This window comes from Equus caballus, chromosome 5, assembly GCF_041296265.1.
Source record: "Equus caballus isolate H_3958 breed thoroughbred chromosome 5, TB-T2T, whole genome shotgun sequence".
Classification (NCBI taxonomy): domain Eukaryota; kingdom Metazoa; phylum Chordata; class Mammalia; order Perissodactyla; family Equidae; genus Equus; species Equus caballus.
In genome coordinates this window covers 531,068-559,010 of record NC_091688.1, presented here as the reverse complement: position 1 = coordinate 559,010, position 27,943 = coordinate 531,068, and the positions used below count along the sequence as shown (strand labels likewise).

Here is a 27,943-nt window from a genome sequence, read left to right as displayed (position 1 = left end):
ACCCCTGTTGTCAAGCAACGCATGACTGTAATTTTAGACTATCATTTGGAAAAACCTATGTTCTTTGGTAGCTAACAAATTTGTAATGTATTCCCATAACAAAAAATTGCGCACTACTGGAAAAACTTGGACTTTCCTGAGTTAAATATTTTATATGCCTTCATGCTTGAAAATTCTAAATTACTGAATACATCTAAGATCACTTCTAAACCCTCTCTCCTTTTAAAAAATTATAGCTAGGTATCAGTGTCAGGAAAAAATCTTCATATAATAATATTCATTCTTACTGAAAGAATCTATGTCTAAAACTGAGCATCCGTGTGGGTAATTTTGGCAGTATGTCCCTGTAACAGGTTTCTAAAGCCAAATAGTATCTGTGAAATTGGAGCAGTAACCAACGCCCAACAACATTCTGATTGGGGCCTCTACTGAGGCAGATGCTAGGTTAACATGATGTATGACTACTCAACTCACGAGTCAAGACTTTCCTACACCAGTTTTATTTAAAACACAAATAAGTCTTTCTTTCTGTAATGGCAAACGGTTCAAATAATGCTGAACATGAATCATTGACTAATACAAGGGCTTTAAATATGAAACAAAATTATTTTTAAAAAAGCGAAAGAATAAAGGTTATATACAAAAGGGATCTGGAATCTATAAGCCGATTCCAAAAATGAAATAAGTAGAAAAATCTGTGGTGAAACCAGAACATTCCACCCCTGCTTTGGAGAAGGGCTATTATACAACATTCAGTCAGCTGAAGATGGATTGGTAGAGAGGTGTCTATACACAAATTTCAAGTCATTTTTGTTTGTGCAGAATCATCCAGATCTTCCCAAGACTGAATGGGCAGTCCTGTGGCTTTCTTCCTTTTCCATATTCCCGACAAGGCCACATGAAGTTCAACTCTTGAAGAGCCGCTCACAACAGCAGTTCCTTAGGAGCCAACATGACAGGTGGGTCCGATTTCCCTAGGAGAAACAAAACTGGCCACCTAAAGCAAAATACCAAAATGGAAAAGTCCTCCTTTCCTCTTCCTTCCGGCTATGTACAATACGTCTCCTTTCAAGACTATTACCTCCATCATACTTGTCCCTTCACAAGTCTAAACCTTGAGGTGATATGAAGGAGACTAACATCAAGAAAAGAAAATTCAATTCAGAAACGAAGAAAACTGGCAGGCATACAATACACCCCAGAGCGCCTCAACAACCCCGCTGCAGTGCGCCTCAGTGCACTGCCACAGCCCACAGTCAAACAGCGGCAGCTTGAGTAAGTTCATTTTCCCCTCAGGTGGTTAAAGGGCATCAAATAAATACTGGGCAAGAAGAGTTCGCAGGGAGAGTTAAAAATAAAAAATTAACCAATTCTTATCCCTGTGATAAAGGAGGCAAGTACTGAAGAAGAGACGGGACAACTTTCATGCTAAAAAAGAATTCCTCTAATCATTATGTCACCATCTCTTATTAAGAATCCAGGGAATCCCAGAAATAGACAATTAGTTTCAGAGGACCCCTGAGGCACTTTAAAGCCTTAAAAAATTACAGTAATAATAAATTAGCTATTGCTCTTCAGAGGCTTACAGGGCAGCAGAAGCTTGAAAGTCACGTCCAAAAAATTACGTCCAGATTACAGGCTTCCTGAGCTGCTCAGGCCTCTCTAAAGCTTAGTTGAATCTCCAAATACCTTTAAAAACACATACAATTTTACACAGACTGAGTGCATTTGTTGTTGTTTAGTGGTAGCGTGAAATTTGGTCCTTAATGGTAGCAGCTGTCTTCATCCTTTTCAAACTCAGGTAATATTAAGTACATTAAGACAATACATAAAAGGAATAATACAACAAAGGGGGGAAAAAAACCAAACTGACAAACACCTCAAGGCGTCACTGAGTTCTCTGGCACCCTTTCGCTTGGCTCTCCCTCTCACTCGTTCTGTGGAGAGAGGGGTAAGACATAACTTCTTTCTCAAAGATGCTAAACAATGGCATCAAATGGACAAAATGCTTATCAAGGGACTTTAAAAATCTGACCCCAAGAAATCCAGGACACATACAGATAATTCAGAGGTATACTTCTGATCTGGGGCAAATTCTAGACTAAAGAAATGATCATCTTGGGTAAATATTATAATAGATGAAACTGAGTCCAGCTTTTTGGCGAGTTTTTGTTTTTGTTTTCGTTTGTCTGCAATGTTCTACCGCCACCACTTTCAGCTATCAATCATTTCCGACAGCTCAAGCAGAAGGTCGTCTTCATCCTTCCCAGGATCCAGGTCGATCTCAGCTTCTAATTTGCCCCCTGAAATCTCCCATATTAGTTTCTCAAAATCATCTTCCACAGAGAGTGAGGGTTTTCCTGTTGAGGCAGAACTGAGTCGGCGCGTTTTCGTGGCCACTTGGGATGAGGAGGGGCCAGATCCGTCTGGTGGGGAGGGGTCTGAAGAGGACTGTGTCGGAGGCAGCACAAAACTGTAAGAAAAGCCCCAAAGACGGTTAGAAAACAGCGCTTTGCCAACGGCTGGTTGGACTACTAGTCTCAGGAACACAAAGAGTTAGCCAAGAGGTGTTTCTGAGGACACACAAAGCATTGTTTTATTGATTTACGACAAAGTATTTTCATCCTTTAAAGCAGAATTCAGATGGGTGTTTAAAACATTTTTTAAATAATAGAGGCAAAATATAAACAATGGCACCAATGAAGGATAGCAACTGTGAGTATCATGCTTTCTTGCAATTAATTTGATGTTTAGCAGATTTATTCAGATGTGGCTAAACTGTCAATGTCTAAAGTTATTTAGCAGTGTTATTCTATAGAGAGCATAAACAATAACAGTGGCCTAAAGTTTGGTTAAAAAGAACTGTAGGTGTTACCTGTCTCTAGGTTTTTCTGTCTCGGGCACAGTGACTGATTTGTCCTCGGAGAGCAGTGGGACAACAGCCTACAAAAGTAAAAGTGAGGTAATTCAGTGGGAGAGTCAGGCTTTTTCATTTAAGTGTATTCATTTTCTTTTGCTGCCTTCTTAGAATCATGGTTATCATTTTTTAAGCCTGGGAATCCAAGAATAAATAATTTAAAGGTTGAGGGGACAAATAAGCAAAATATCTTAGCACCCAAAACTTAGCTTTAAAAAAAATGCCATCCTGTGCCTCCGTAAATGTCTAACTGTAAACGTAAACACAATGACAACCTAAACAATAACAATGCTTAGGAAATGGGAGGAAGGATTCACAGGGAGAGAATGTGAGCTAACAGAGCGCGGGCCCCTTCCCTCCTCCACAGACGTCAGCACCCTCAAGCTGGATCCACTTCTTACCACAGCTGCTCTTCTGGCCGGGCTCTCCTGCAGGACACCGCTGGAGCTGAGGGGCTTCACAGCTGCAATGACAGCAGGGTGGACTTCTACTGCCTTGCGCTTTGGGGCCAGTTTGGGAGATGAGACAACTTTAACCACAGATGGCTTCACATTCACTTTGGGTTTAGCTACAAAGGACAGAAAATAACTGATTACTAGCTGGAATAAGCCCTCTTTTATGTGGAGAATAATTCGCAATGTCAAAATTCCTTCACAGTACTAGAAATACCGTGAATAATTAAAGAAAAAAAGAGACTGAAAATGATCCATACACAATGTGCACTACAAATGGCCATAATGTAGATACTTACTCAATTCTTTTCAGTGGCTCTTGAATTTGCCACCGCACTTCTATTCCCTGGTGTTTTTCTTCTTCAAAACCAGAGGAAAGATGCACCATGGAAAGTTTTAGACAAAGCTTTTGAAACAGCAATTTAAATTCTGAGAAAGGAACTCATCTAGTTTTGTCTTTTTAAACAGAATTACCAGAAATATTACTATCCATCTGTGTGACCAGAATACAAGGCAAATGAAATTCAATTCAACCATCACCAGGGAATTACTGAAACTTGGTAATTTTGAGATCCTAAAGCAAGACACACTAGAAAAAATGCTCACCTTTACCCCTTTTTTCCGAAGTCTGTGCTGCACATTTCACATTCAGTACTGAGTCTCCAATCCCTGAGGTTTCCACTTCCACCTTCTGGGATGGCTTTGTGGGAAGCCGCTTTGTCAGGTGCCGTGTGATGCCTGGCACAGAAGTGAGCGCTGATTTCTCTGCTGTCTGGGTATTGCAAGCATCTACATCTCCCCAGAGGGGGGTCAAAACTGATTTCTCCTTCTGTGAGGCTCCCCTCTCTGGCTGTCTCTGCATATGCTTGTCTCTCACGGTCTCACATCTCTTCACTTGAATTTTAGTGATGCCAACTCCTGTGGTCTCATCTGAAGCCTACGAACAAATTTAAATGACAGAATTAAAATCTACTACCTCTAAAATAACCTATACGATAATTACTCTTTATAAGTTACCAAGCTAACATCTAAGTCAAGTAGAGTTTCACATGATCGAGAATACAAGAGCTTTTGCTCTTTGATATTAAATAAAAAACATTAAGCTAAAGATGAAAGATTAAAGGTGTCTGGAACAATAGAAACTCACATTCTACAGGCTAGACAACCACAACTCTAAGTCTAATATAACTGATTCCTAAATAATCAGACACTTGCACAAAGGTTCATGTAATAAAGATGTTGATTATCTTAATTGTATAAAACAAATGTCCAGAAACAGACTATATTTGTATAAGAAAACACTATTTGGCCAGTAAAAACAAACGGTAATACGGTAAAGTTAAAAGCAGGCTGCAAACTGATACACTGGAGAGTTCTCAGTTATGTTCTAAATATGAGTTAAATTCACACACGTGCATATAAACAAAAGGCTTGAAGGAAATCCATGAAAAAGCTAATAGTGGTTATATCTAGGTTGTAAATAAAAATTCCCAACTTTTATACGATGAGTGGCATTATTCTCAAAGGCAAAAAAAACCTGATTTAAAAAATTAATGGTGGGCCAGCCCTATGGCATAGTGGTTAAGTTTGGCGCGCTCCACTTCACTGGCCTGAGTTTGCGGGTTCGGATCCTAGACGTGGACCCACACCGCTTGTCAGCCACACTGTGGTGGCATCCCACACACAAAGTAGAGAAAGACTGGCATAAGTGTTAGCTCAGGGCTAATCTTCCTCAAGCCAAAAAGAAAAAAAGAGAGGGGCCAGCCCAGTGGCATAGTGGTTAAGTTTACATGCTCAGCTTCGGCAGCCCGGGGTTCGTAGGTTTGGATTCTGGATACGGACGTACACACCACTCATCAAGCCATGCTGTGGCGACGTCCCACATACAAGGTGGAGGCAGATTGGCACAGACGTTAGCTCAGCAACAATCTTCCTCAGCAAAAAAATAAATAAATAAAAATTAATGACCAATTAAAAACAAATTTACAAAAGCAGAGAACACTGATATACATAGTATAGAAAACTCTCTTAGAAAATGGTAAGGGTTGGGGCCGGCCCCATGGCCAAGTGGTTAAGTGTGCGTGCTCCGCTTTGGTGGCCCAGGGTTTCGCCAGTTCGCATCCTGGGCGCGGACATGGCTCATTAGGCCACGCTGAGGCGGTGTCCCACATGCCACAAACTAGAAGGACCCACAACTAAAATATACAACTATGTACTTGGGGAATTGGGGGAGAAGCAGCAGGAAAAAAAGACTGGCAACAGTTGTTAGCTCAGGTGCCAATCTCTAAAGAAAAAAAAAAAGAAAATACTGTTTACAAAAAAAGAAAATGGTAAGGGTAAGTGAAAGACTGTTTACCCTAACAGACCAGTGAAGTGTTAAACAGAAATTTATCATAAGCTAAAACTAAAAAGCACACTTTACCATTCATCTAGCCTTTGCCTGCCATGATCGAAACTATAAAGTGATTTTAAGGAAACTCACCTCTCTAGTGACACTGCTCTGAGGAGCAACCTCACTGCCTTCCTGAAGTTTCTTCTCTTCTTTTACACCTACATTCACAGTAAACAAATCACTGGTTATTTCATTTAGGGGGCAACTTCATGACAGATGAAATTAAAACTTTTCTTAATGAAAGTAACGATAAGAAGCATAGGGTAAAGACAACTGAAGATGAAGTCCACTAGTCCTCATAGTTTCCAAATGTACATTAAAATATCAAAGTTCTATGTATTATATATGCTGCTGTAAAGAAACAGCTTACCTTTACTTAATCCAGTGGTTTTTGGTTATCTACATAAAGAAAGGTCCTCACAGAACTCCTGTGAATATCCTGTGGAACCACTGTCTCTTTGACCTGGGATGTGGGGAAGCGGCACTACAGACCAAGCTCTTTGGTTACCTGTTTTTTTGGTGATCCGGAGAAGCCGTCGGGCCCCCGGGGTGGCCTCAGGCTGAGGCTGGGAGCTGGCGCTGCTCTCAGAGCGCTGCTGCACCCTCAGCGCCTTCTCCAATTTAATCTCCTCCAGCGTCTTGATGTGCACCTCCTGTATAGACTTTGATCTGCCCGCAGGCTCCTCTGACTGTCCTTTGCCGGCAACGATGGGTGGCAAAACCACTGGTTTTTTCATGTCACTATCAGTCTTTAGCTTGATGCAGGTTACATCCTTTTTGTTGTTTTGTCTCTCTGCTTCCTGCTGCCGATGTTTCTTTTCAGCCAGGACCTCAGAGAAGGTTTTGATGCGGATAGTGGAGGAGCTTCTTGTTGCTGAAGTAGAGTCGTCAACTTTTGATGGTCCTTCTGTCTTGAGTTTAGTTTGCAATTCTCCACGTTTTTGACTGGCTCTTTCAAGAAGAATTTCTTCTAATGTCTTCACGTGGATCTCACCAACTTTAGTAACTCTCTCTGTGTTCATGGGAGGAAAACAAGTCACTGTACTTGGAGTTCATCTCTTAATGACTTATGATCTTTCTATTCTTGGATCAGGACAGAATCCAATAGAGTGGTATCATTTAGGCATGCAATTAAAATGATCAAAAGTACATTTGCTTCAATCTCAATCTTAGAATATTACATGTTTAAGGTAGTGGCCCTCAAAGAAAACTCTTAGGAGGCAAAAATTGCTGATTTGGATTTCTATTCAAAAGCTTATTCTTGAGAAACCTGAAAGCCATTTACTAGGTTGGAGAAACTTGTCATTATAAATCTTACCAATAAAAATTGCAATAAATTAATTCTTCCCTTCACTCTTGGATATAAACATGTGCTGGACACTGTGCCAGAAATATAATGATAAGCAAAATACAATCCCTGCCCACATGTAGTTTACAGTCTAACAGACCAATAATTAAGAAACAACAAAGTATGGTAATGATAACAGCTTTGATAAAGAAGTATAATGCTATAGAGGAGCATATAGCAAGAATACCAACCTCCGTCTAGGAGTTGGTTAAGGGAAGCTTTTCAAAGGAAGTAATACTTAAGTGACATTTAAAGGATGAAAAGGAGGTAAAACAGGTGACAAGACAGAAGAAAAATGGGAAAGGCCCAGAGATGGGTATAACACTGAAGAGCTATCTTTTTTTTTTTTAAAGATTTTATTTTTCCCTTTTTCTCCCCAAAGCCCCCAAGTATATAGTTGTACATTTTTTTGTATATTGTGGTTCTTCCAGCTGTGGCACGTGGGACACTGCCGCAGCATGGTCCAACGGTGCCACGTCCGTGCCCAGGATCCAAACCAGTGAAACCTTGGGCCGCCGAAGCAGAGCGCGCAAACCCAACCACTCGGCCACACGGCCGGCCCCTGAAGAGCTATTTTTAATGATACGTTAATCTTCCTACATCTGTTTAAACTAAAGAGTGAATTTCACACTTGACAGATATGCCTGAAGGGCTAAAGAAAGAAATAATGAAGTGATGTGGAAAAAACAAGAATTTGGAGATTACACACACACGTATTTAGTCACTAAATAACAGCTTGTAATGAAAGAGCAAAACCAAAAAATATCCCTTTACAATCTTTAACACAGTATATTGTCTCACCCTCTGAACCTTTGAATATGCTGTTCCTTCTACATGGAATATTCCCTAGCAAGCATTTCTCCTGCTGCCTAGTTTTAACTGACTTCAGCTCGGAACCTGACACCCTCCAATCTAGTTTGTTTCTCCAATCACATAGCACTGCTATTGCCTGTATTTCCAACCATACTAGCTAGCTACTTAGTGAGAACAGCAACTATACTTATCTGCAATATTTTAGTACAGTACCTGTTACACAGGAAGCACTCAAACACTTACTGAATTAATTCTTTAGGTTTTTTTTTAAGATTTTACTTTTCCTTTATCTCCCCAAAGCCCCCCAGTACATAGTTGTGTATTTTTAATTGTGGGTCCTTCTAGTTGTGGCATGTGGGACGCCGCCTCAACATGGCCTGATGAGCGGTGCCATGCCTGCACCCAGGATCCAAACCGGTGAAACCCTGGGCGGCTGAAGCGGAGCGTGCGAACTTAACCACTTGGCCACGGGGCTGGCTCCCTCTTTAGGTATTTAAAATAAGAATTCTTCCATTTCAAGATGGTAAACTGATCTCAAAATTACCACTCCAAAAAGGACAAGGTGAGTGGTGACAGGGAGACCCTTTTCCCCTACCCTACCCAAATGTCATCAAAATGAAGACATTAAAAAAGTAGAATAGGGGCTGGCCCAGTGGCACAGTGGTTAGGTGCGCATGTTCCACTTTGGTGGCCCAGGGTTTGCCGGTTCGGATCCCGGGTGTGGACATGGCACTGCTTGGCAAGCCATGCTCTGGTAGGCGTCCCACATATAAAAAGTAGAGGAGGATGGGCACGGATGTTAGCTCAGGGCCAGTCTTCCTCAGCAAAAAAAAAAAAAAAGAGGCTTGGTAGCAGATGTTAGCTCAGGGCTGATCTTCCTCAAAAAACAAAAACAAAACAAAACAAAACTAAACAAAACAAAAACGCATCAAACTGAATCCAGCAACATATAAGAAAGCTGGGTGTTGAGTACGTGGATGTTCATTTTATTAGTCTTTAAATTGTACACATACACTTACAGGGTTATATCTCGCAATTTAAAAAGTTTAAACATTAAAGTACAGGAAGAACATATAGAAGAAAATTAAAATTACTTAAAACCTCAATACTCAGATAAAACCAATGTTAATATTTTGCGTAGTCTTTTGCATTTTCTAGGCATATAATTTTATCTTTTACAAACTAGCATCATCTCATGCATATGGACATTTTTCCTGAGAATAAGAGTCTATAATAAAATTAACTTTATCCAAAAATGATTCCGATGTGTCCTAAGTCAAAAGGTCAAAAGCGATGTGTCACCTTTCTTCATTCAACACAATGCAAGAAGTTTTCCATATCATCACTGTTCAGAACATGACTTTTCATGACAGCAATTATTTTAGCACATAACTACCTTAATTTAATCTAATTCCTTTTTGTTGGATATTTAGGTTGTTTCTAATTTCCTACAAATTAATGCTATGATGAACAATCATTTTGCCATCTTTAAGTACGAAAAGAGAATTCATACTAGTGAGTAATCACTTAAAAAAAAAAAAAAACCCACCCATCCACCCACCCACACACGAAAGCACAAGCCCTAACCTAACTCAATAGGTAAATCAGAGAAAAGGTAAAGATTCTTGAGGTAAGAAAAAAATATTAGAAGCTGGTCTTGGGGTTTACCTACCTGCTGCCTCCTCATTGTTTGGACTAGCTGCCATGCCTAATCGCTCCTTCAGAGACTTGGAAACTTGAACTGTAAAAAGAAGATTTTAAAAAACCAAATGTTGAAGAGAGACCCTTTATAGGTCAAATGTCTTTTACAATAGGTCACAAATTAGGCTTATACTTGTCTTCTAATGCAAATGCTGGTTTTTGTTTGGTGAGGAAGATTCACCCTGAGCTAACATCCATTGCTAATCTTTCTCTTTTTTTTTTGCTTGAGGAAGATCAGTCCTGAGCTAACATCTGTGCCAGTCTCCCTCTATTTTTTGTATGTGGGGTGTCTCCACAGCATGGCTGATGAGTGGAGTAGGTCCGCACCTGGGATCCAAACCTGCAAACCTGGGCCGCCAATACGGAGCACACAGAACTTTAAGCACTTGGCCACGGGGCTGGCCCCACAAACGCTTTTAAAAAATCTCTTCATGTCTTAAATTCTTCTCCGCAGTACAGACATAGGCAAGTCATGGATTCCCTAGAGCACTCTGGAAAGCTTAAAAAACAATCTTTTACATCTGAAAAGCAAAAACTACCTAATTTAGGGAAATAATTTTGTTTTATACAACTTTCTAAAATACTGGCATCAAAAGGTTTGTTTACCCCTAAATCAATTTGAGATATGCTTAGTTATGAGAGTCTTCAATATGATTGATAGGCGAGGAGGAAGGGAATTTGGCTGCAAAGAAAAAGAGCAACTTTTTTTTTTTTTGAGGACAGTTAGCCCTGAGCTAACTGCTGCCAATCCTCCTCTTTTTGCTGAGGAAGACTGGCCCTGAGCTAACACCCATATGCCCATCTTCCTGTACTTTATATGTGGGACGCCTACCACAGCATGGCTTGCCAAGTGGTGCCATGTCCACACCAGGGATCTGAACCGGCAAACCCTGGGCCACCGAAGAGGAACGTGTGCACTTAACCGCTGGGCCACCAGGCCAGCCCCACAAAAAGAGTAACTTCTATTTGCTCTGAGGATGCAAGAAAGCCCCCAAACAAGAACATCTACTCATCAAAGCCTCTTGGGCTAGAGAAAAAGTGGAAAGAAGTTTCTTATCTTCAAGAGAAGTTAAATCGAAACACAATGATTAGGAAAAAAACACCTATTTTTTTAGAAATTAACACGAATGTCTCACTACAAGCCATACAAGGAAAAAAAATCCAACCCTTGACTTCTTTCTATAAATATAACTTCAACTATCAAATCATCCTATCTCCCAAATCTCTCTCAATTTAGTCCACATTTCTCCACATTAACCTCTAGAATACTCAATCTGTGCCACTAACTCCTCTTGTCTGGCTTATTTTCACAGCCTGCTCACTCAAATCCCAGACAGCACTCTTGCCCCCTTCTAACCCTTCGCCATGTTTTAGGCAGGATGATGGTTCTAAGACGCAAACCTGAGCCTCTGATGCGTGTTTACTAAGTTCTCCACGGTGTGCTACTACCTCAGGATAAACCCAAACTGTCTAATGTGGCTTAAAAGGCTTCCACACCACCCAGTCTCTCTTCTTCTCCAGTCAGCCTGCTCTTCACCCCACTTCTACGTTTCAGCCACATCAGTCCTTGAGCACATCATGTTTCTTGGCTTGCACCTTTGCGTTATTTCTCTCTGCCTAAACACAGCCTCCGGCCTTCAGCTTAACCTTCACCTAAATCCCATCTCAGGTCTAAGCTGCAACATCATTTCCTCTGGGAACCTGTCCCTGACTCATGGTAAGATGAGGTGCCCTTTGAAGGTCTTTAGGTGTCAATCAGTCTTTGGGTGTTGAACACGATGCAGTCTACACAGAAATCGAAATATGATGATGTACACCTGAACTTCATATAATGCTATAATCCAATGTTACCTCTAAAAAGAAAAGTGAAAAAAAGGTGAAAAAATAAAACAATTTAAAAAAAAAAGATTAGGTGCTCTTCCTATCTGTTTCCATGTTCCCACAATACTGTGTACTTTCTTTGTCACAGAATTTGTGAAAATATACCTAAGTATTCCTATTTGCCATTATACCATAAGCTCCTGAGAATTGTGATGGTGTTTATTTTATCCAAAGGCATCTACCTACAAACTAGCAGAGGCGGCACTCAAGTGTTTCTTGAACGAATAAAGCAGACACCAGATCTAATTTACCTGAACAAAAAGAATGACAAACCACACTTGTTAACGTTACAAGAGACAACGGCAGCATCTCTCTCTCCCACTCACACACACAGTATATTAGAACAAAGGTACCTTTCTTTGGTGTTTTGTCAGCGTTTGTTCCTGGAGCTTCAACTTTCTTCCCCAGCCTCTGTGCGAGGCTGTGCTTTAATGGAGGATCGCTGTCACCACCTACAAACAGAGGGAACTCAGTTTAAGAGTTCAAGTCGGGGGCCGGGCCAGGGGCGCAGTGGTTAAATTCCCGCACTCTGCTTCAGCGGCCTGAGGTTTGAGGGTTTGGATCCTGGGAGCAGGCCTACACACTGCTCATCAAGCCATGCTGTGGCGGCACGACACATACAAAAACTAGAGGAAGACTAGCACAGATAGCTCAGGGACAATCTTCCTCAGCCAAAATAAATAAACAAATAAATAAAGAGTTCAAGGCAATCTTCAGCAAGATTAAGAAACACAAGCAAAAACAGACAACACAGAATAATCTTTTAAGTCTTCTGCATTTACATGGTGTGTCTGTTCACTGGCTTCCTTAGAACTCAATGTTTTAGAAAAGATATAAAAATGTCCCAGAAAGGAGTGGTAAGGAAAGGGACAAAAAATTAGAATGCCCAAATTAACATTTATCAAATAACTGACCAGAACCACAAATGGAGAATTGTAAGCCCTAGCTAAGGCTGAAATTCAGAATTAGGAATATGTGGGAAAAAAAATCACATGAAAAAAATCATAACTGGCCAACTGTTTGAATTCTAGGTAAATTTGTAGTTAAACATATCTGGGATGATTAGGAAATGAGCAAAGGAATCATAAAATTTTAAATTTTCTTGTGGTACGAAGACTGCAAAGGCCAAACAGGCCCTCTCTTCAATTCCAGAGAAGAGATCTAAGGCAGCCAGAGACTCTACTTCACCCCAGTCACCAGTCAGTGACAGAGCCAGACCTGAACCAAGTTTCCTGACTCTTGGTTTATTACATTCATCTGCTAGTTACAAGTTGTTTAAACGTCACACGTTGTTAAAAATTGTTTTTCAGGGTGCTTGACTGAAGATATAATCTTTGCAGGATCCCATTAAAAACCTGAAAGACCCTACACAGAGTATAACTTCCTCTTTCCTCTCACTTATAATTTAAATATTAAATCAAAAATCACAAAGTTTACACGTATGCTGATATTAAAATAGCTTATTTCTAAATTTTTTACCTAAAATGTGTCAGGGAGTGAGAATGGTGTTAAAGAAAACACTACACAGATTTCATATTTGCAACCACATTTTAAAAGAGGGTTAAGAGGCCAGCCCCCTGGCCGAGTGGTTAAGTTCTCACGCTCCGTCCACTTCAGCGGCCCAGGGTTTCACCGGTTCGGATCCTGGGTGTGGACATGGCACTGCTCATCAAGCCATGCTGAGGCAGCGTCCCACATGCCACAACTAGAAGGACTCACAACTAAAAATACACAACTATGTACCAGGGGGCTTTGGGAAGAAAAAGGAAAAACAAAATCTTTAAAACAAAAAAGAGGGTGAGGTAACCTCTGAAGTCAAAGATTTCCGAAATAATTCTTTTGAGACAGACACTAGGGTAGGGACACAACAATTCAGAAAAATGGCAAAATACTTCCCTAAATATAAAATAGCACTAATAAATTCAGGGACTGAATTAAAATAACAGGACACTAATTTTCCCTCTAAAACTTCAAATTTCAACTTGTCAATAGAAACAGAAGTATTCTTTACAGTTTTTCAAACCTAGCACCTTCTAAAAAGTTGGCCATAAACTACTTAAATTGTAACATTATAAATTTCTATGACTTCAATAAAAGGTGTAATGCATAAGTGAAAAACAGGAAGAAATTTTCTAAGTTTCCAGCCAAGAATACAGGGGGACTGACAAATCAATATTGACAGGGCATTTGTCAGTATTCTGAGTTCTAGAGGATGTATCATGTTAACACACAAACATAAAACAAAACATATGCACAAAACTAATCTCACCTACTGAAAATTTTCGTTTTCCCAGTCTCTCAGACAGATTCAGTCTTACCAAGGGTTCTTCTCCTGAAATGGCAAAAACAGAATTCCTCTACCATTAGCCAATTTTTCTGTATCCAAGTAACTACTAATAGGTACAAAGTATGCTCTGATGTAACTGAGTCCACAGAAAGCTTCCTGAAAATCTGACCTCAGTCTTAAGGAATACTAACATATCAAAAGAAAAAAACTTAACCTATTAAATAATAATTTAAATAGCCAAGTGCACAGCCCACAGGGAGGCAATAGCACAGTCCTAATGATTGATAGTAGCCAAGCAGATGAAGACAGACTGTGTTCTAATCAACTGATAATGAAACCTAAGCTATCCTTTTCCTTGCACATTGCAGTATGATGGATGAAACCACACTCCAGTCCACCAACTCTCCCATATAACCTTCCTTGATCACTCCAGCCAGAAATGAGTTCTTTCCTGATTCTTTGTTGTTTGAATGGCACAAACATTTAAATGTATCTGCATACTACAATTACTGTGCCACATTCCTTACTAGATTTTAAACTATTAAGGGAAAAGACTTTCACATTTTCTGTAACCTAAAAGGTTTTCACAGTTCTTTACCCATAATGGACAGTCAATAAATTTCTTGAATAGATACAAATAAACAGTAAATGTAACAATTAAATATACACAAATCTGAGAGCTGCCAGAATAAGAATTTCAATCTTTTAAATAGTAGAGTCAAATGCACTAACTTTTCTTTTCATCCTTCTATGATCAATACATTGAAGTCTTCCAGCAAATCCATCAAAGGTAAAATTCACCCAAGGATTTTGCTCTCCCAGTTATTTAAGAGTAGGAGCCTGACAACTGTTAAGACCTAACTATGCCTCACCTTGCTTGTTGGACAGAGTTACCGTCCTCACCACAGTCCGGACATTCTCTTTTTCAGGACCTGGAATGGGCTGAGGTTGGAGTACAAGACTGGAAGCTCCCGAAGAACCTTCTGAATAAAGCAAGTCGAAGAGCAGCAAATAATTTATGCAAAATAAAGATATCACAGGTTGAGAAATCTTGTTTTGGGGACCAGGTAAGTCCAACACAGACCAGCGGATGACTACAAGCCACTCTGTCTCTCTATTCCTGTTTGCCTACAGTGAAATGTGGTGGTGGTAGCAGGGAGGGGAGTGGAGATAATCCCCATTTTTTATCTGCCTTGGACACAACGTGAAAATAAAATATAAAAATGTTTCGAGTGATGTAGGCACTCAATCTACTTTTATTTACCAATAAGGCTGACATTATTCTAAAATGTCAGAAGACTCAGAAACCCTAGCCATTATATGCGTCAATTCAACCTTTTCGTCCATACTCAGTCATCTGCAAAACACAACTCCAAGGTTCCTACAGAACAAGCTTTAGCAAGAGGGCACTTAGAACCAACCATGTGACTCTTCTCTCTAAGACTACTTTCACACCCTCTTAATTTTTAAGGTTGGAAAAATCTATCAATCAGGCTGAGGCAAGCTCCAGAAGAAAATCCTAGCACCCCATGAGGAAGAATTCACTTACTAAAAAATATAGCTTTTCCTCTTCTAATATGATTTATATGCTGTTCTTTAGAGTTATATTTTTAAAGATAAGTTTTCTCAGGTTTTTTATGGTATGTGCTTACTTCTGAATAGTTAAGAGACTGAAACACGGCTGCAATAAATTTAAAACGCAAGCATGATTTAAGTAAGTCTGTGTTTTACTTCAAACAAGCCACGGAAGTCAAAATCTATCTGCTCATTTTGGCTATTGCCAAGTGTCCTTATTATCATAAGTGTCCCTATTATTATTCTCTAGCAATATTCATCCTTGTCAAAACTCATAATGACTTACCACCAACTTGTTTCTTGGCTTTTTCCTTCATTTTCTTTGACTTAATTTCCTCAAGAGTTTTTATTCCAAAGTTCAAACATTCACCTGAGAAATGCAAATACAAATCACATGAGGAACTAGCACCTTTTCACCTTTGCATATTATTCATACACAGCAGGCATTCAAATGTTTTCTGAATAAAAGAAATTGTTTGTGTGAGTGTGCATATGTGTAAAGGGGGCAGGGAAGAGGGAGGTGGTGGTGATAGTGAACTAAGTTTCAAAAGTATTTAAAATAGGACACAATCGCTAGTGCTGTGAGATTTCTGAGCGGAAACCAGCATCAATCTTGCCTCTTCTTACCTTGTTTTAAATTGACCCCAGGTTTGCGGGCAGAAGCCACTCGTAATCCATTATGAACTTCAGGAGTTGGTTGCAGGGTAGGTGTTTTGGTTTCATCACCTTCCTCAGAAAACTGATCTATATTATCAACATTTAAGGCAAATTTACCATTAAAAGCAGGCCTAGAGCTTTAATCCTCATTCTAATTCACTAAGTGACCCACGTCATTTATTTGCCTTAAAGAGTGAGCTAAAACTTACCATCATCATCTTCATCATCATCTGCAGCATTGATTACAACTGGAGGATGTGTGGGGCTAGGAACATTTTCTGAACTTTCTGCTTTCATGACACTTCGCAGCTGAGGGGAGGGATTAGACTGGACAGACAATTTGTTCTGTTGAACTGTGAGCTGGCCAGCCTTCACTTCCTCTTCTGGTGACTCAGGCACAGTGGGCAGCAGAGCTGGACATACAAAATGAGTCATGAATTAAAAATAAAGATACAGTCTCAATTCATCAAAAATCTGCGATCACCTATGATAAGTTTGGTGCATTTTCCTTACAAGCATTTTATGTCTTTTTACCTAATTTCCTCAATTAGGTTCTGAATTCCCAGGGAGGTAAAATGTGGCTTTTGGCAATAACTTCCCTGTACGTACACACACTCAAAGTGGGCACTCAAAACATAGAATAAACAGAAGGCTTGAAGCATAGTAACTGTTCGCAAATTCTAGACATTTAATTTTAATACTGAAATTCTAGGCTTTTTGCTCAGCAGTAAGTGGCTTTTAAGAGGTAGTAGGTAATACTTTTGAACCAAACCAGAATGGAGTGAGCCTAGTTTTTCCCCTTAAAAAGAGGTGAAAATATGTAGCCATCAAATTTCATCAAATAGCAGACGTGGCTTTTAAATAGCTGATCATTTCACTAGGATATTACTTTAAAGGGACTTTGGAAATAAATACTAGCTTTTGGTAGAGTGTAAGTTTTATTTTAAATGACAGCCTAGAGCAGGTAACAAACTTTTTCTGCAAAGAGCTAGACAGTAAATATTTCAGTTCCCTCATGCGTAAAGTGGAAACACCACCATCCTCTCAGGAGACTACAAAAGGCAACATATATAAAGTACTCTGTACAGTGCAAATAGTAGGTGTTCATTGTGTGTGTGTGTATATCCATATAGATGGCAGATACAGAAACATAACTATCCTTCTAAAATTAAAAATCAATCTCACTTTTGCTTGGAGGTAGGAAGAGGCCATCAACATAACGTCCTCTGTTGTGATGGAAAGCGCAGTTTAGTTTTTGACATCCCATTGGCTGATTTTCCCAATAACACGGAATTTCACTTCGTTTTTTCTGTAAGAGGGAAAAACACATTTTTCAAATAAAAAATGAAGTGTGACCTGCATTAATTTGGCCATTTGTTTTCTAGACAAAGTTCATACAAGGTTCAAAAATCGGAGGCATGCGTGACGCTTCTGAGCAGGGAGAAGAGGAGCTGCTGAAAGTGACGCGCCCGAAGCATGATGGGGAGAAAGGGAGCAGGGAGTAGTTTATCTGCTCTTCTCTCCTCCTTGCCCTTATGCTGTAACCCCTAAATGTCTACACTTAATTTAAAGCAGTAGGATAATACAGTAATTAAAATTATGGAATCAAAGATAACCAGGTTTGAATCTCTATCATGCTACTTATTGGCCATGTGATGTTGGACAAACATTACCTGAGTCTCACTTTCCTCACCTGTAAAATGGGAATAACTGTAGCAATCTAATTGGTTTCTTATGAGGATTAAATGAAATAATGTACATAAAGCACTTATTAGCACAGAGAAAGGACTCAATAAACTGTAATTATTTGAAGCTGAGAATTCAAGACATTGAGAAGAACCTTCCCATTCGTGACTTCTCAAAGCAAGGCACACACGACACACTAAGGATGGTATTTCTCCTTCCCAAGCTACTTCTTAAGAAAGAGAATGAGAAAAAAAAGAATACTTGCACTTCTAGAATGAACTGCTGGATCACAGGACAGACATCCAACAGAAATATGTACATTAGTTCTAATATATACATGAGATGTGTATAAAGAATGTTCAAAGCAATACTATTTCTAACAGCTCCAAAATGGAAACCCAAATCTCCATCAACACCAGAATGGATAAATACATTGCAGTGTATTCATACAGTAGAATGCTGTGTAGTAGAGAAAGAATAAACTGTTGCCACACTTAACACCACAGATGTTGACTGAAAGAAGCCAGACACAAAAGAGTGTATACTGTATGATTTCATTTATGTAAAGATCAAAACAGGCAAAACTTCTCTATGATAGGGTAGTGAGGATGGTGATTAGCTTTGAGGGTTAGGTTAGTGACAATGAAGAGACGAAGGGGGAAGACAGAGTTGCTGGAAATGTTCTATTTTCTGATCTGAGTGCCTGTGAAGTAAGTACACTCACTTTTGTGAAAATTCTTCAAGTTGTTAAGATTATGATTTGTGCATATTTCTATATATATTTTAACAAATACTTCCATAAAGAGAGAAAAAGAGCTGATAAGCACTTCATAAGAATAACTAATCGGGGCTAGCCCCACGGCTGAGGGGTTGGGTTCGCGGGCTCTGCTTCAGCAGCCCAGGGTTTCACCACTTTGGATCCTGGGTGGGGACCTATGACTAGAATATACAACTATGTACTGGGGGGCTTTGGGGAGAAAGGAAAAAAAAAACTGGCAACAGATGTTAGCTCAAGTGTCAATCTTAAGAAGAAGAGAAAAAGAGTAACCTCTGATTAATAATCTGCATTATGTTGGATCTCTCATCATAAGAAGCAGCCTAAGTTTAAAATTCAAGGAAAGAAGAGCAGCATTACTTCAGAAATTTAAAAATATGGAGGAGAAAAACAATGACCATTACAAAAAGATCCTTAAATGTATCAAAAAGAGCAAAGATAAAAATCTACTATATTCAGAGACTGATAATTTGATAATACACTGTGCTGGTGGGGATGTAGAATGATGCAGTCCCATATACTGATAACGGAAAAGTAAATTAGCTTAACACCTCTGAAAGGCAATCTGGTAAAAACTATTTAAAAATTTTCTGTCCTGAGTTTATTGCCACATGTATGATTATTTACTTATTTATTTATTAAAGATTGGCACCTGAGCTAACAACTGTTGCCAATCTCTTCCCTTTTTTTCTGCTTTTTCTCCCCAAATGCCCCCCATATATCGTTGTATGTTTTTTCAGTTGTGGGTCCTTCTAGTTCTGGCACGTGGGATGCCACCTCAGCATGGCCTGATGAGCCAAGACTGCACCCAGGATCCGAACCAGCGAAACCCTAGGCCGCCAAAGCAGAGTGCGCAAACTTAACCACTCGGCTATGGGGCTAGCCCTTGATTATTTTTCAAAAGTACAGCAAATATATTTACCTTTCAAAGAATTTATTAATCACACCCAAAAGGGAGGTATAATGTTTTTTAGATAGGAATAACAATTCCTCAATTACTCTTTCCTCAAGGCACAAGCTAAGCCAATCTTCCTTGCTCCTGGGTCTGTCTTTGCTTAAGTTTTTACTTCTTTCCTGGAAGTAATTTTCAAATTTTTGGATGACTTTTATAAGTAGCCTCTATATAGGGGAGTCACACGACATTTATTTGATCTGTTTAACACTTGCTGGATTTTGTTTCTAAATGAAAAGTAATACACAAGCAATGAAGACAACTTGGAGAATGGAAATAAATGCCTGTTATGCTACTACTCAAAGAGAATCACTTATTTTGGTATAGAAGTCTTTTACTTTAACATTCTCCCACATGATTATTTCTTTAAACTTTTAATAGGTATTAGAGCACATGGTCTCAAGATACACAACTGATGCTCATTATTTGCAGTAGCTATGTTCTATGAAGTCACCATCAATACTGAATTAGTGAATGCTGAACCATACCGCTTTTAAGGGAAATAGAGTTAGGTTCCTGCAAGCTCTGGTCACAATATTTTCATCAACTGGTCAATATGTAACCTTATTTTATCTGTGTCTGTGTTTAAAGACTGCGTATTTATATTAAATATCACTGACTCTGACATTAGACTCAACGCCATGAGCACTGTAACTCACGCCTGAGTGAAGCTTCTCTAACGCGTGCGTTTTCTCCACAAGGCACTAAGAGAGTTCTTGCGCTCAGGAACACCACACAGCACGTCAGCACTGCACTGTGGGACCATTTCAAAAGGCAAAGTCACCAAGAAAAAGCACAACAATGGAAAAAAAGATGGCACCAACTAGACCTTGAAAAGGGCACTTGTTTACAGTATGAGTGCTGAAGCAAGAAGGCAGCATGGCACCTCGCTTGATCTCAGGCTCCGCTGGGAGCGTGCGCCTCGGGCAGCTCAAAGTTTCCCATGCTCACGTCGGCAAACGACTATGAAAGCACCACAAGTATTGATTTGGGGGTCCAAATAAATTTAGCAATAAAATTTAGCAAATATGGAGCCCACAAATAATGAAAATCAACTGCCTATAGAAGGAGAATGCAGTAAAAAGGCTCCTCCCCATTCCTGTCCCCACCCTACAGTCACTGTTAAGTTTCTCCTTTATACTCCCAGAGATTTTTATAATGCATATACAAGTAAAAAACAAATATAAATTCTTTTCCCTCTTTGTCCTTACACAACTGTTAATGTATTACACACCTTATTCTCCCCCTTGTTTTTTCACTGACAATATATCCTGATCTTTCCCTATCAATTAATAAGTAGTTGCCCTTTTAAAATTTTTTTGTTGCAGGCCAGCACTTCACTGTAGTAATGTAGTAAAATACACTTTAAACGAAAGTTAGGTTGTTTCACACATTTTACTATTACAAATTATGCTACAATGAGTAATTCTGCTTACATCTCATTTCGCACACAGGAGTATACATGAGACAAAGGTTTAAGAAGCATTTAGTAGTTTTTAAACATGCAGCCAAACAGGGCTCTGTGCAGAAAGGAGTTAACAGAGCAGCCCTATATCTGCTATCCTTAGACAGCGTCCTTGCTGGCATGGGGGAACTTGGCTCTTGGAATGTCCTTAGTCAATTAATTGATCACTGTGCAAACACAGCTTATGCTGAACAACCTGGCATCCTTCTGGGAGTCTGGAGCTCTGGTATGTGTCAGATACAGAGTGCCTATGTGACCAGCCCCAGTAAAAACCTTATATGCTGAGTCTCTAATGGGCTTCCCTGGGCAGAAGCATCCCACACATGTTGCTGCATTTTCATTGCTGGGGGAAGTGTACACTCTGTGTGACTCCTCATGGGAAGGAAAGACCATAAAGACACCCGCAGGGGATTCCTCCAGACTCTGCCTGTGTCTTTTTCTCTTATGATCAGACAGTGTATCCTCACTATATCACTGAAATAAATCTTAGCCATGAATACAACTATATGCTGAGTCCCATGAGTTCTTCTAGAGAACCTGTAAATGGAGATGTTCTCAGAGACCCTGACATACCTTTCCTTGGAGTTGTGCCAATTTACACTCTGCCAGCAATGCTACAACACGAATTTCCAAAAGCTGATTTAGGGAATTCTCTATGTGGAAGATAGGCAGCATAGAGTATAGTTAAGAAACTACCAATCTGCACCCAGACTGGAGTAGCTAACTGACCCCAAGCATGAAAATTGTATATTTAGTCTCTTTCTTCTTTCCCCACCCCCTCTCAAACAACTCAGTCTAAAGTCATTAGGTGAGGCTGAGGGAAGAGGGTATTCACAGTGGGAGAGGGAAGCGCACGTGGACCAGGGCATAGTATTGGAGCCTGACTGAGATGAAGAAAGTGTCCACGTGACAAAGTGGAACTGGCACAGGGTGTCAGACCTATGAGGGGTGAGTAGGGCATTTGCATAGGAGAGTGGCCTAGTGCAGTGCTGGAGCCTGAGGAGGGTGAGCAAGGCTTCTGTGCAGAAGGGATCCCAATGCAGGGTCTTCCTGAGCGGGGACCTGGTGCAGAATTGAAGAAAGAACAGGGTGAAAGTAAGAATCTCACATGGAAGGGCTGCCCAACACAGAGTATCGGAACCTAAGAACATGAGAAGGGCATCCATGGGACAGAAGAGGGGTTCAGAGTAGGATGTTGGGGTCCAAAGAGTAAGAAAGGAGTCCTCCCAGTGGGGCAAGGGGATAGGCCTGGCAGGGGGTGTTGGAATCGAAACAAAGTGTTAAAGATGTCCCTGTGGAAGAGTAGCATTATGTGTGATGTCAGAGCCTGAGAGGAAGGAAGAGGCTGTGATACCGTATTGGTTTACACAACTAGGAGACTGATCAAATAAGAAAGACTAAGGACAATGGAAACCAAGTTTCTCACTTTCGGAGAAGAGAGTCACACGTAGAGAAAAGGAGAAGCCTAGACTAAACCCTGCAGTGCTGGTGAACTGGAGGCATCTACGTGAACTCATGATTTCAGCACATAAAGTAATAAACAATGACACAAACGTGTGTATGAATACATATGTATATACTCCCTTGTTCTGCTCACTGTGGGCCTGGAATCAGTGACACTCTAGGGGCAGCCCAAATCTTATTTCTAGATACCATTCTTCACTAAAAGGAACCAGGGCTCCTTGGAGAAATGCCTGATTCCAAGGCTGGAGGAGGAGAAGTACAAGATTAGCCTGGAAAATCTACTGAGGCCAGAAAGCAAAGAGGTGCTCAAAAAATAACAGACGGGGCCAGCCTGGTGGCGCAGTGGTTAAATTCGCACGTACTGCTTCTCGGTGGCCCAGGCATCGCCAGTTCAGATCCCGGGTGCGGACATAGCACTGCTTGGCAAGCCATGCTGTGGCAGGCCTCCCACATATAAAGTAGAGGAAGATGGGCATGGATGCTAGCTCAGGGCCAGCCTTCCTCAGCAAAAAGAGGAGGACTGGCAGCAGATGTTAGCTCAGGGCTAATCTTCCTCAAAAAAAAAAAGACAAATATCGAAAGGACAGAAAAACTAGATTGGAGGGCTCTTGCTGGCCAAATCTGGGTCAATTTGAACGCAAAAAATAATGATAGTAATGGGGTACAACAGATTGAATAAAATAGGAAAACATGAGTTCACACAAATCCAAATAAATAACTGGAAAAAAATTGAAAGTATGATGAGAAATGAAATAATTTTACAGGGTCTCAAAGTAAGTCTCCACCAAATACTTTATTAATTACAAAAAGAATAACTTTCTAGTGAAGGAACCTGGTAGATATCACCTTAATGAAGTGATTAAAGTTAACATCTCCAGTAAACGAATAATTAAAATTGTATGCCACCTAATGGTACGTAATGAAGAAAATATCACCTCTGAGATAATCCTGCCAAAGACACACAACCTGAATTTACTAATGAGGAAGTATCAAATGCAAATTGAGGGATATTCCACAAAATACCTGACCTATAACTACCAAAAGTGTCAATGCCAGCAAAACTGTTTTAGACTGAAGGAGACTGGAGAGTCCCAACAACTACATCCAACACTCGATTCTGGACTTGCTCCTTCTGCAATAAAGGACATTACTGGTACAACGGCAAAATTTGAATGGGATCTGAGGATTAAATGAAGGTAATACACCAATGTTAATTTTCTAATTTTGATGGTTATTATGATTATGCAACAGAACGTCCTCCTTGTTTGCAGGAAATACTCATTACAGTATTTGAAGGTGATAGTGAATGTCAGTAATTTACTCCTAAATGGCTTAGAAAAATAAGTTTTATACTGTATTTGCAACTTTTCTCCAAGTTTGAGATTATTTTAAAATAAACAAAGAAATACAAATACTCTCCAAATATACATATATAATTTTTACACTTTAGATATATTACCAAACTGCCTTCCAGAAAAATGATACCAATTCATACTCCATAACATCTAGATATCAAGCATTACAAGAATGACAGAAATTTCACTAGATCATTAAAAAAAAATTTAACCCACGTGTTATATAAAACGTCATTTTCTCCCACACTGAGATATCACCTTGCACCCGTTAGGATGGCTATAATCCCAAGACAAAAACTAATAAATGTTGGAGAGAGTGTGGAGAAAAGGGAACTCTCATACAGGGCTGGTGGGAATGCAAACTGGTGCAGCCACTAGAACACAGTATGGAGATTCCTCAAAAAATTAAAAATAGGAATACCATGCGACCCGGCTATCCTGCTACTGGGTATGTATCCAAAGAACTTGAAATCAACAATTCAGAGACTTATGCACCCCTATGTTCACTGAAGCATTATTCACAATAGCCAAGATCATGAAAGCAACCCAAATGCCCATCGACTGATAATTGGATAAAGATGACGTGCTATATATATACAATGGAATACTACTCAGCCATAAAAAAGACAGAATTGTCCCATTCACAACAACATGGATGGACCTTGAGGGAACTTTATTAAGCGAAATAAGCCAGACAGAGAAAGACAAAGACTGTATAATTTCACTCATATGTGGAAGATAAACTAACACACGAAGAGGTTAGTGGTTACCGGAAGGGTTACATTAGTGGTTACCAGAGGGGAATGGGGTGGGTAAGTGGGCATAAGGGATAAAGGGGCACATTTATATAGTGACTGACAAATGATAATGTACAAATGAAATTTCACAACGTTATAATTTTATAACATTTATAATTTTATGTTTATTACGACCTTAATAAAATAATTTTTTAAAAAAAACCTGAAACTAAAAAACTTTTAAGAAGTCATTGTCCGTTTTTAATTTGCCCATGACACCAGACTACTTATCATAATACAAATTGAAAACTTACATCAATCTCCATGTGCCGAAACCTGCACACCTGTCGAAAACAGCGCCCTTCTTGCCATAATGTGCAAACAGTTTCATTTCCTAGTGCAGCTTCACAGTGCCGAAATGGACAGCTGTCACCCTGTGAACAAACAGAATAATACACAAAAGAACTGTGGTACCGAAGTAGATCCCAGGTAAAATGCTCTCTATCCAGAGTTTCCTGGCATCTAGACAAACACAAAAGGGTAAGGAGAGACAGGCAAGGTAGGAAATAACGAGATCGGATGACAAGAACAATCTGAGGTCAACACATTTATTATTTCCTACAACATATTCCTTGACAGTACCCTTCACCTGATATGACAACATGAGTGACACAAGCTGAGAGATGGGGTTGAAAAAAACAAATGGGAATATTAGGTGCTATTTAAAAATAAGTTTTACAAAAAAAAAATGTTTTACAGTTCACCTTCAAAACTGTTTCACACATTCCAACTTGAATAACTAACTTTTGACAGAAAATCAGAAAGTAAGTTAACAGATGAGGATTTAAGTATAATTCCATGTTGACTGTATACTTTATACAATGGTAACAATCTGAAACAAAATTCTGTTGTGCAAACTGCTATATAAGATCAGAGCTTTGCTCAAAACTGCTAATTTTAAACATAGTACCAAGATGACTTAAGAAAAGTTTTTCTAACAAAATAGACATTTATAGAATTAGTCATAAACTAACAACAGAAAACAGCAGACAGATCTAAATGGAGCTGCAGAAGAATCAAGAAGAAAAACAGGAAGTTTTGACAAAGAAAAAGCTACAAAAGTAGATGAGAAAGATGGCTTCAGCACTCAGCAGGAAATCTGAAGAAAGAAGTCACTTCCAACCCACGACAGTTTCTAGAAGTGCAATACAACCCAGTGACTCAGGAGCAAAACAAACCATAACAACAATTTAGTATTTTGGGAAAATTTTATCAAATTTTATTAGGGAAATCATAGAAAGAACTGATTTAGAGATGCCAATTCTTACTTTGGTACATGTAGAATAGAAAAAAAAATAGCAGTCTTCTCCTTGATTAGACATGCTGGGTAGATCCTTAGAACAGAAGTGGCTTCTTGAAAACAAGCCACTGCTTCCTCAAGGCGAGGACAAGCTCCAAGTCCTCTTGAAATGAGTTTAATCTTCCAAATGACAACTCAATCACAGAAATCGTCTTTCAAGTGTAATCCTAAAATGAGAAGACAATGAATTAAAGTATTTCACGTAAATTCTTCCAATTTTCTCCTCCAAATCACCTTGACTAATGAGATCACATTGTTAAAACCAAATGTTAATTATATTAATACATCCTTGCCTATACAGAGCCTTGTAAACATTGATTCATATTTCATTCTTATGTGAAGATTGTGCATATTCATCAACGTGAATTTTTTTTTTTTTTTAAGGAAGACTGGCCCTGAGCTAACATCCATGCCTATCTTCCTCCACTTCATATGTGGGACACCTACCACAGAATGGCTTGCCAAGCTGTGCCATGTCCACATCCAGGATCCAAACTAGTGAACCCCAGGGCGCCAAAGGGGAACGTGCAAACTTAACCGCTGCGCCACTGGGCCTGCCTGTACAATGCGAAATTTTTGTTAAGGATAGCCACTCCCTTCTTTCTTTTGTTATTCTCCATGATGCTTGTTATACTGCTTCAGCATACAATTACATAAGCATTGCTAAGTCAACAAATGATCTACATTTTAGATTAATAGGATTTAGATTATTTAAGACATTTTTCATCTGATAAAAGTTCCAATATTTTCACAAGCATTTCTGTTATTTTCAAAAGCACATAAGTAGGTGGGAAAAATTGTCTTACTAGAATAACAGGTGAAACAATTACCCCTGAAAACACCTGCAGAGCTAGCTTATATAATGATGACAGCCAAAGAGCTGCACACCAACGTACAAACAAGGAGGAAAAGAAGTCCTCGGGGCTCTTCCATAAAATAGTGCTTACACAAAAGAACCAACACTCCCTCCCTCTCCCCAGTCCCTGTCATAGCCGGGCCCCCATACTAAAGTGTTCAAGAAAGCTTCCATAAAATCGAAAACCTGGGGCCGGCCCGGTGGTACAGTGGTTAAGTTCACACGTTCTGCTTCTCAGTAGCCCGGGGTTCGCCGGTTCGGATCCCGGGTGCAGACACAGCACCGCTTGGCAAGCCATGCTGTGGTAGGTGTCCCACATATAAAGTAGAGGAAGATGGGCATGGAAGTTAGCTCAGGGCCAGTCTTCCTCAGCAAAAAAGAGGAGGATTGGCAGTAGTTAGCTCAGGGCTAATCTTCCTCAAAAAAAACAAAAACAAAAGTGAAAACCTATGACCAGAGCACACGTCAAAATCTGGAAGGGGTTTCTACAAACTTCTACACCAGAAGATCAGGTTTCAGAAACCCTGATCTACAACTTGAAATGAATTAAATCAAATTCAATCCTATCTCCCACTGAAATACCTAATCCAAGAATAGCAGGCCATGATAAAAACCAGTCTTGAAGTCAGCAACCTAGGTTAGGAATGAGAATCTGCCACTGGGGGCTGGCCCCATGGCCGAGTGGTTAAGTTCACACGCTCCACTTTGGCAGCCCAGGGTTTCGCTAGTTTGAATCCTGGGTGTGGACATGGCACCGCTCATCAGGCTATGCTGAGGCGGCATCCCACATGCCACAACTAGAAGGACCCACAACTAAAAATACACAACTATGTACCGGGGGGATTTGGGGAGAAAAAGGAAAAATAAAATCTTTAAAGTTAAAAAAAATTTTTAAAAAAAGAGTCTGCCACGAATCATATACTAAAACCCTTAAAGTCTACATACTCTTTGACTCATGATTCCATTTCTAGAATTTATCCTAAGGTGATCAACAAATATGCAAGGTAATAATAAGACAGAAATACATAAGAAATGTATAAGAAAGTTCATCACCATCTTGCCTCTAATAGTGAAACTTAAGGTTCAAAAACTGGAGTCTGTTTAAAAAAATTATGGTGCTTCCATGTAATGTGACAATATGCAGCCCATTACAGATTTTGGTACTGGAAAAGTGGGGTGCTGCTGTAAAAAATGCCTAAAAGGTGGACATACCTTTGAAATTGGGTTATGGGTAGAGGGTAGAAGAGTTTTGAGGCATTTGATAAAAAAA

At 39.7% G+C, this 27,943-nt stretch overlaps 1 protein-coding gene and 1 long non-coding RNA gene across 8 annotated transcripts in view; one reads left to right on the top strand and one right to left on the bottom strand.

Moving 5' to 3' along the window:
* Positions 1–484: 484 nt before the first annotated feature.
* The window catches only part of ZC3H11A (zinc finger CCCH-type containing 11A), a 40,025-nt gene continuing 12,566 nt past the window's right edge, over positions 485–27,943 (bottom strand). For 3 of the 7 annotated variants that reach the window (XM_070266199.1, XM_023640230.2, XM_070266200.1), the window contains 16 exons: positions 25,786–25,984; positions 24,772–24,891; positions 17,209–17,332; positions 16,233–16,436; positions 15,994–16,110; positions 15,653–15,736; positions 14,664–14,774; positions 13,774–13,836; positions 11,858–11,956; positions 9,595–9,663; positions 6,270–6,773; positions 5,852–5,919; positions 3,976–4,306; positions 3,319–3,485; positions 2,876–2,943; positions 485–2,473 (listed from right to left, as the gene is read on the bottom strand). In XM_070266199.1, coding sequence (XP_070122300.1) covers positions 2,215–2,473; positions 2,876–2,943; positions 3,319–3,485; positions 3,976–4,306; positions 5,852–5,919; positions 6,270–6,773; positions 9,595–9,663; positions 11,858–11,956; positions 13,774–13,836; positions 14,664–14,774; positions 15,653–15,736; positions 15,994–16,110; positions 16,233–16,436; positions 17,209–17,332; positions 24,772–24,891; positions 25,786–25,839 — 2,442 coding nt within the window. In that variant the 5' untranslated portion in view covers positions 25,840–25,984 and the 3' untranslated portion in view covers positions 485–2,214. 7 annotated transcript variants of the gene reach the window in all.
* LOC138923997 (uncharacterized) lies at positions 14,721–17,638 on the top strand. The gene is made up of 2 exons (XR_011438407.1): positions 14,721–14,858; positions 17,409–17,638. It is a non-coding gene; the product is annotated as an uncharacterized lncRNA (long non-coding RNA).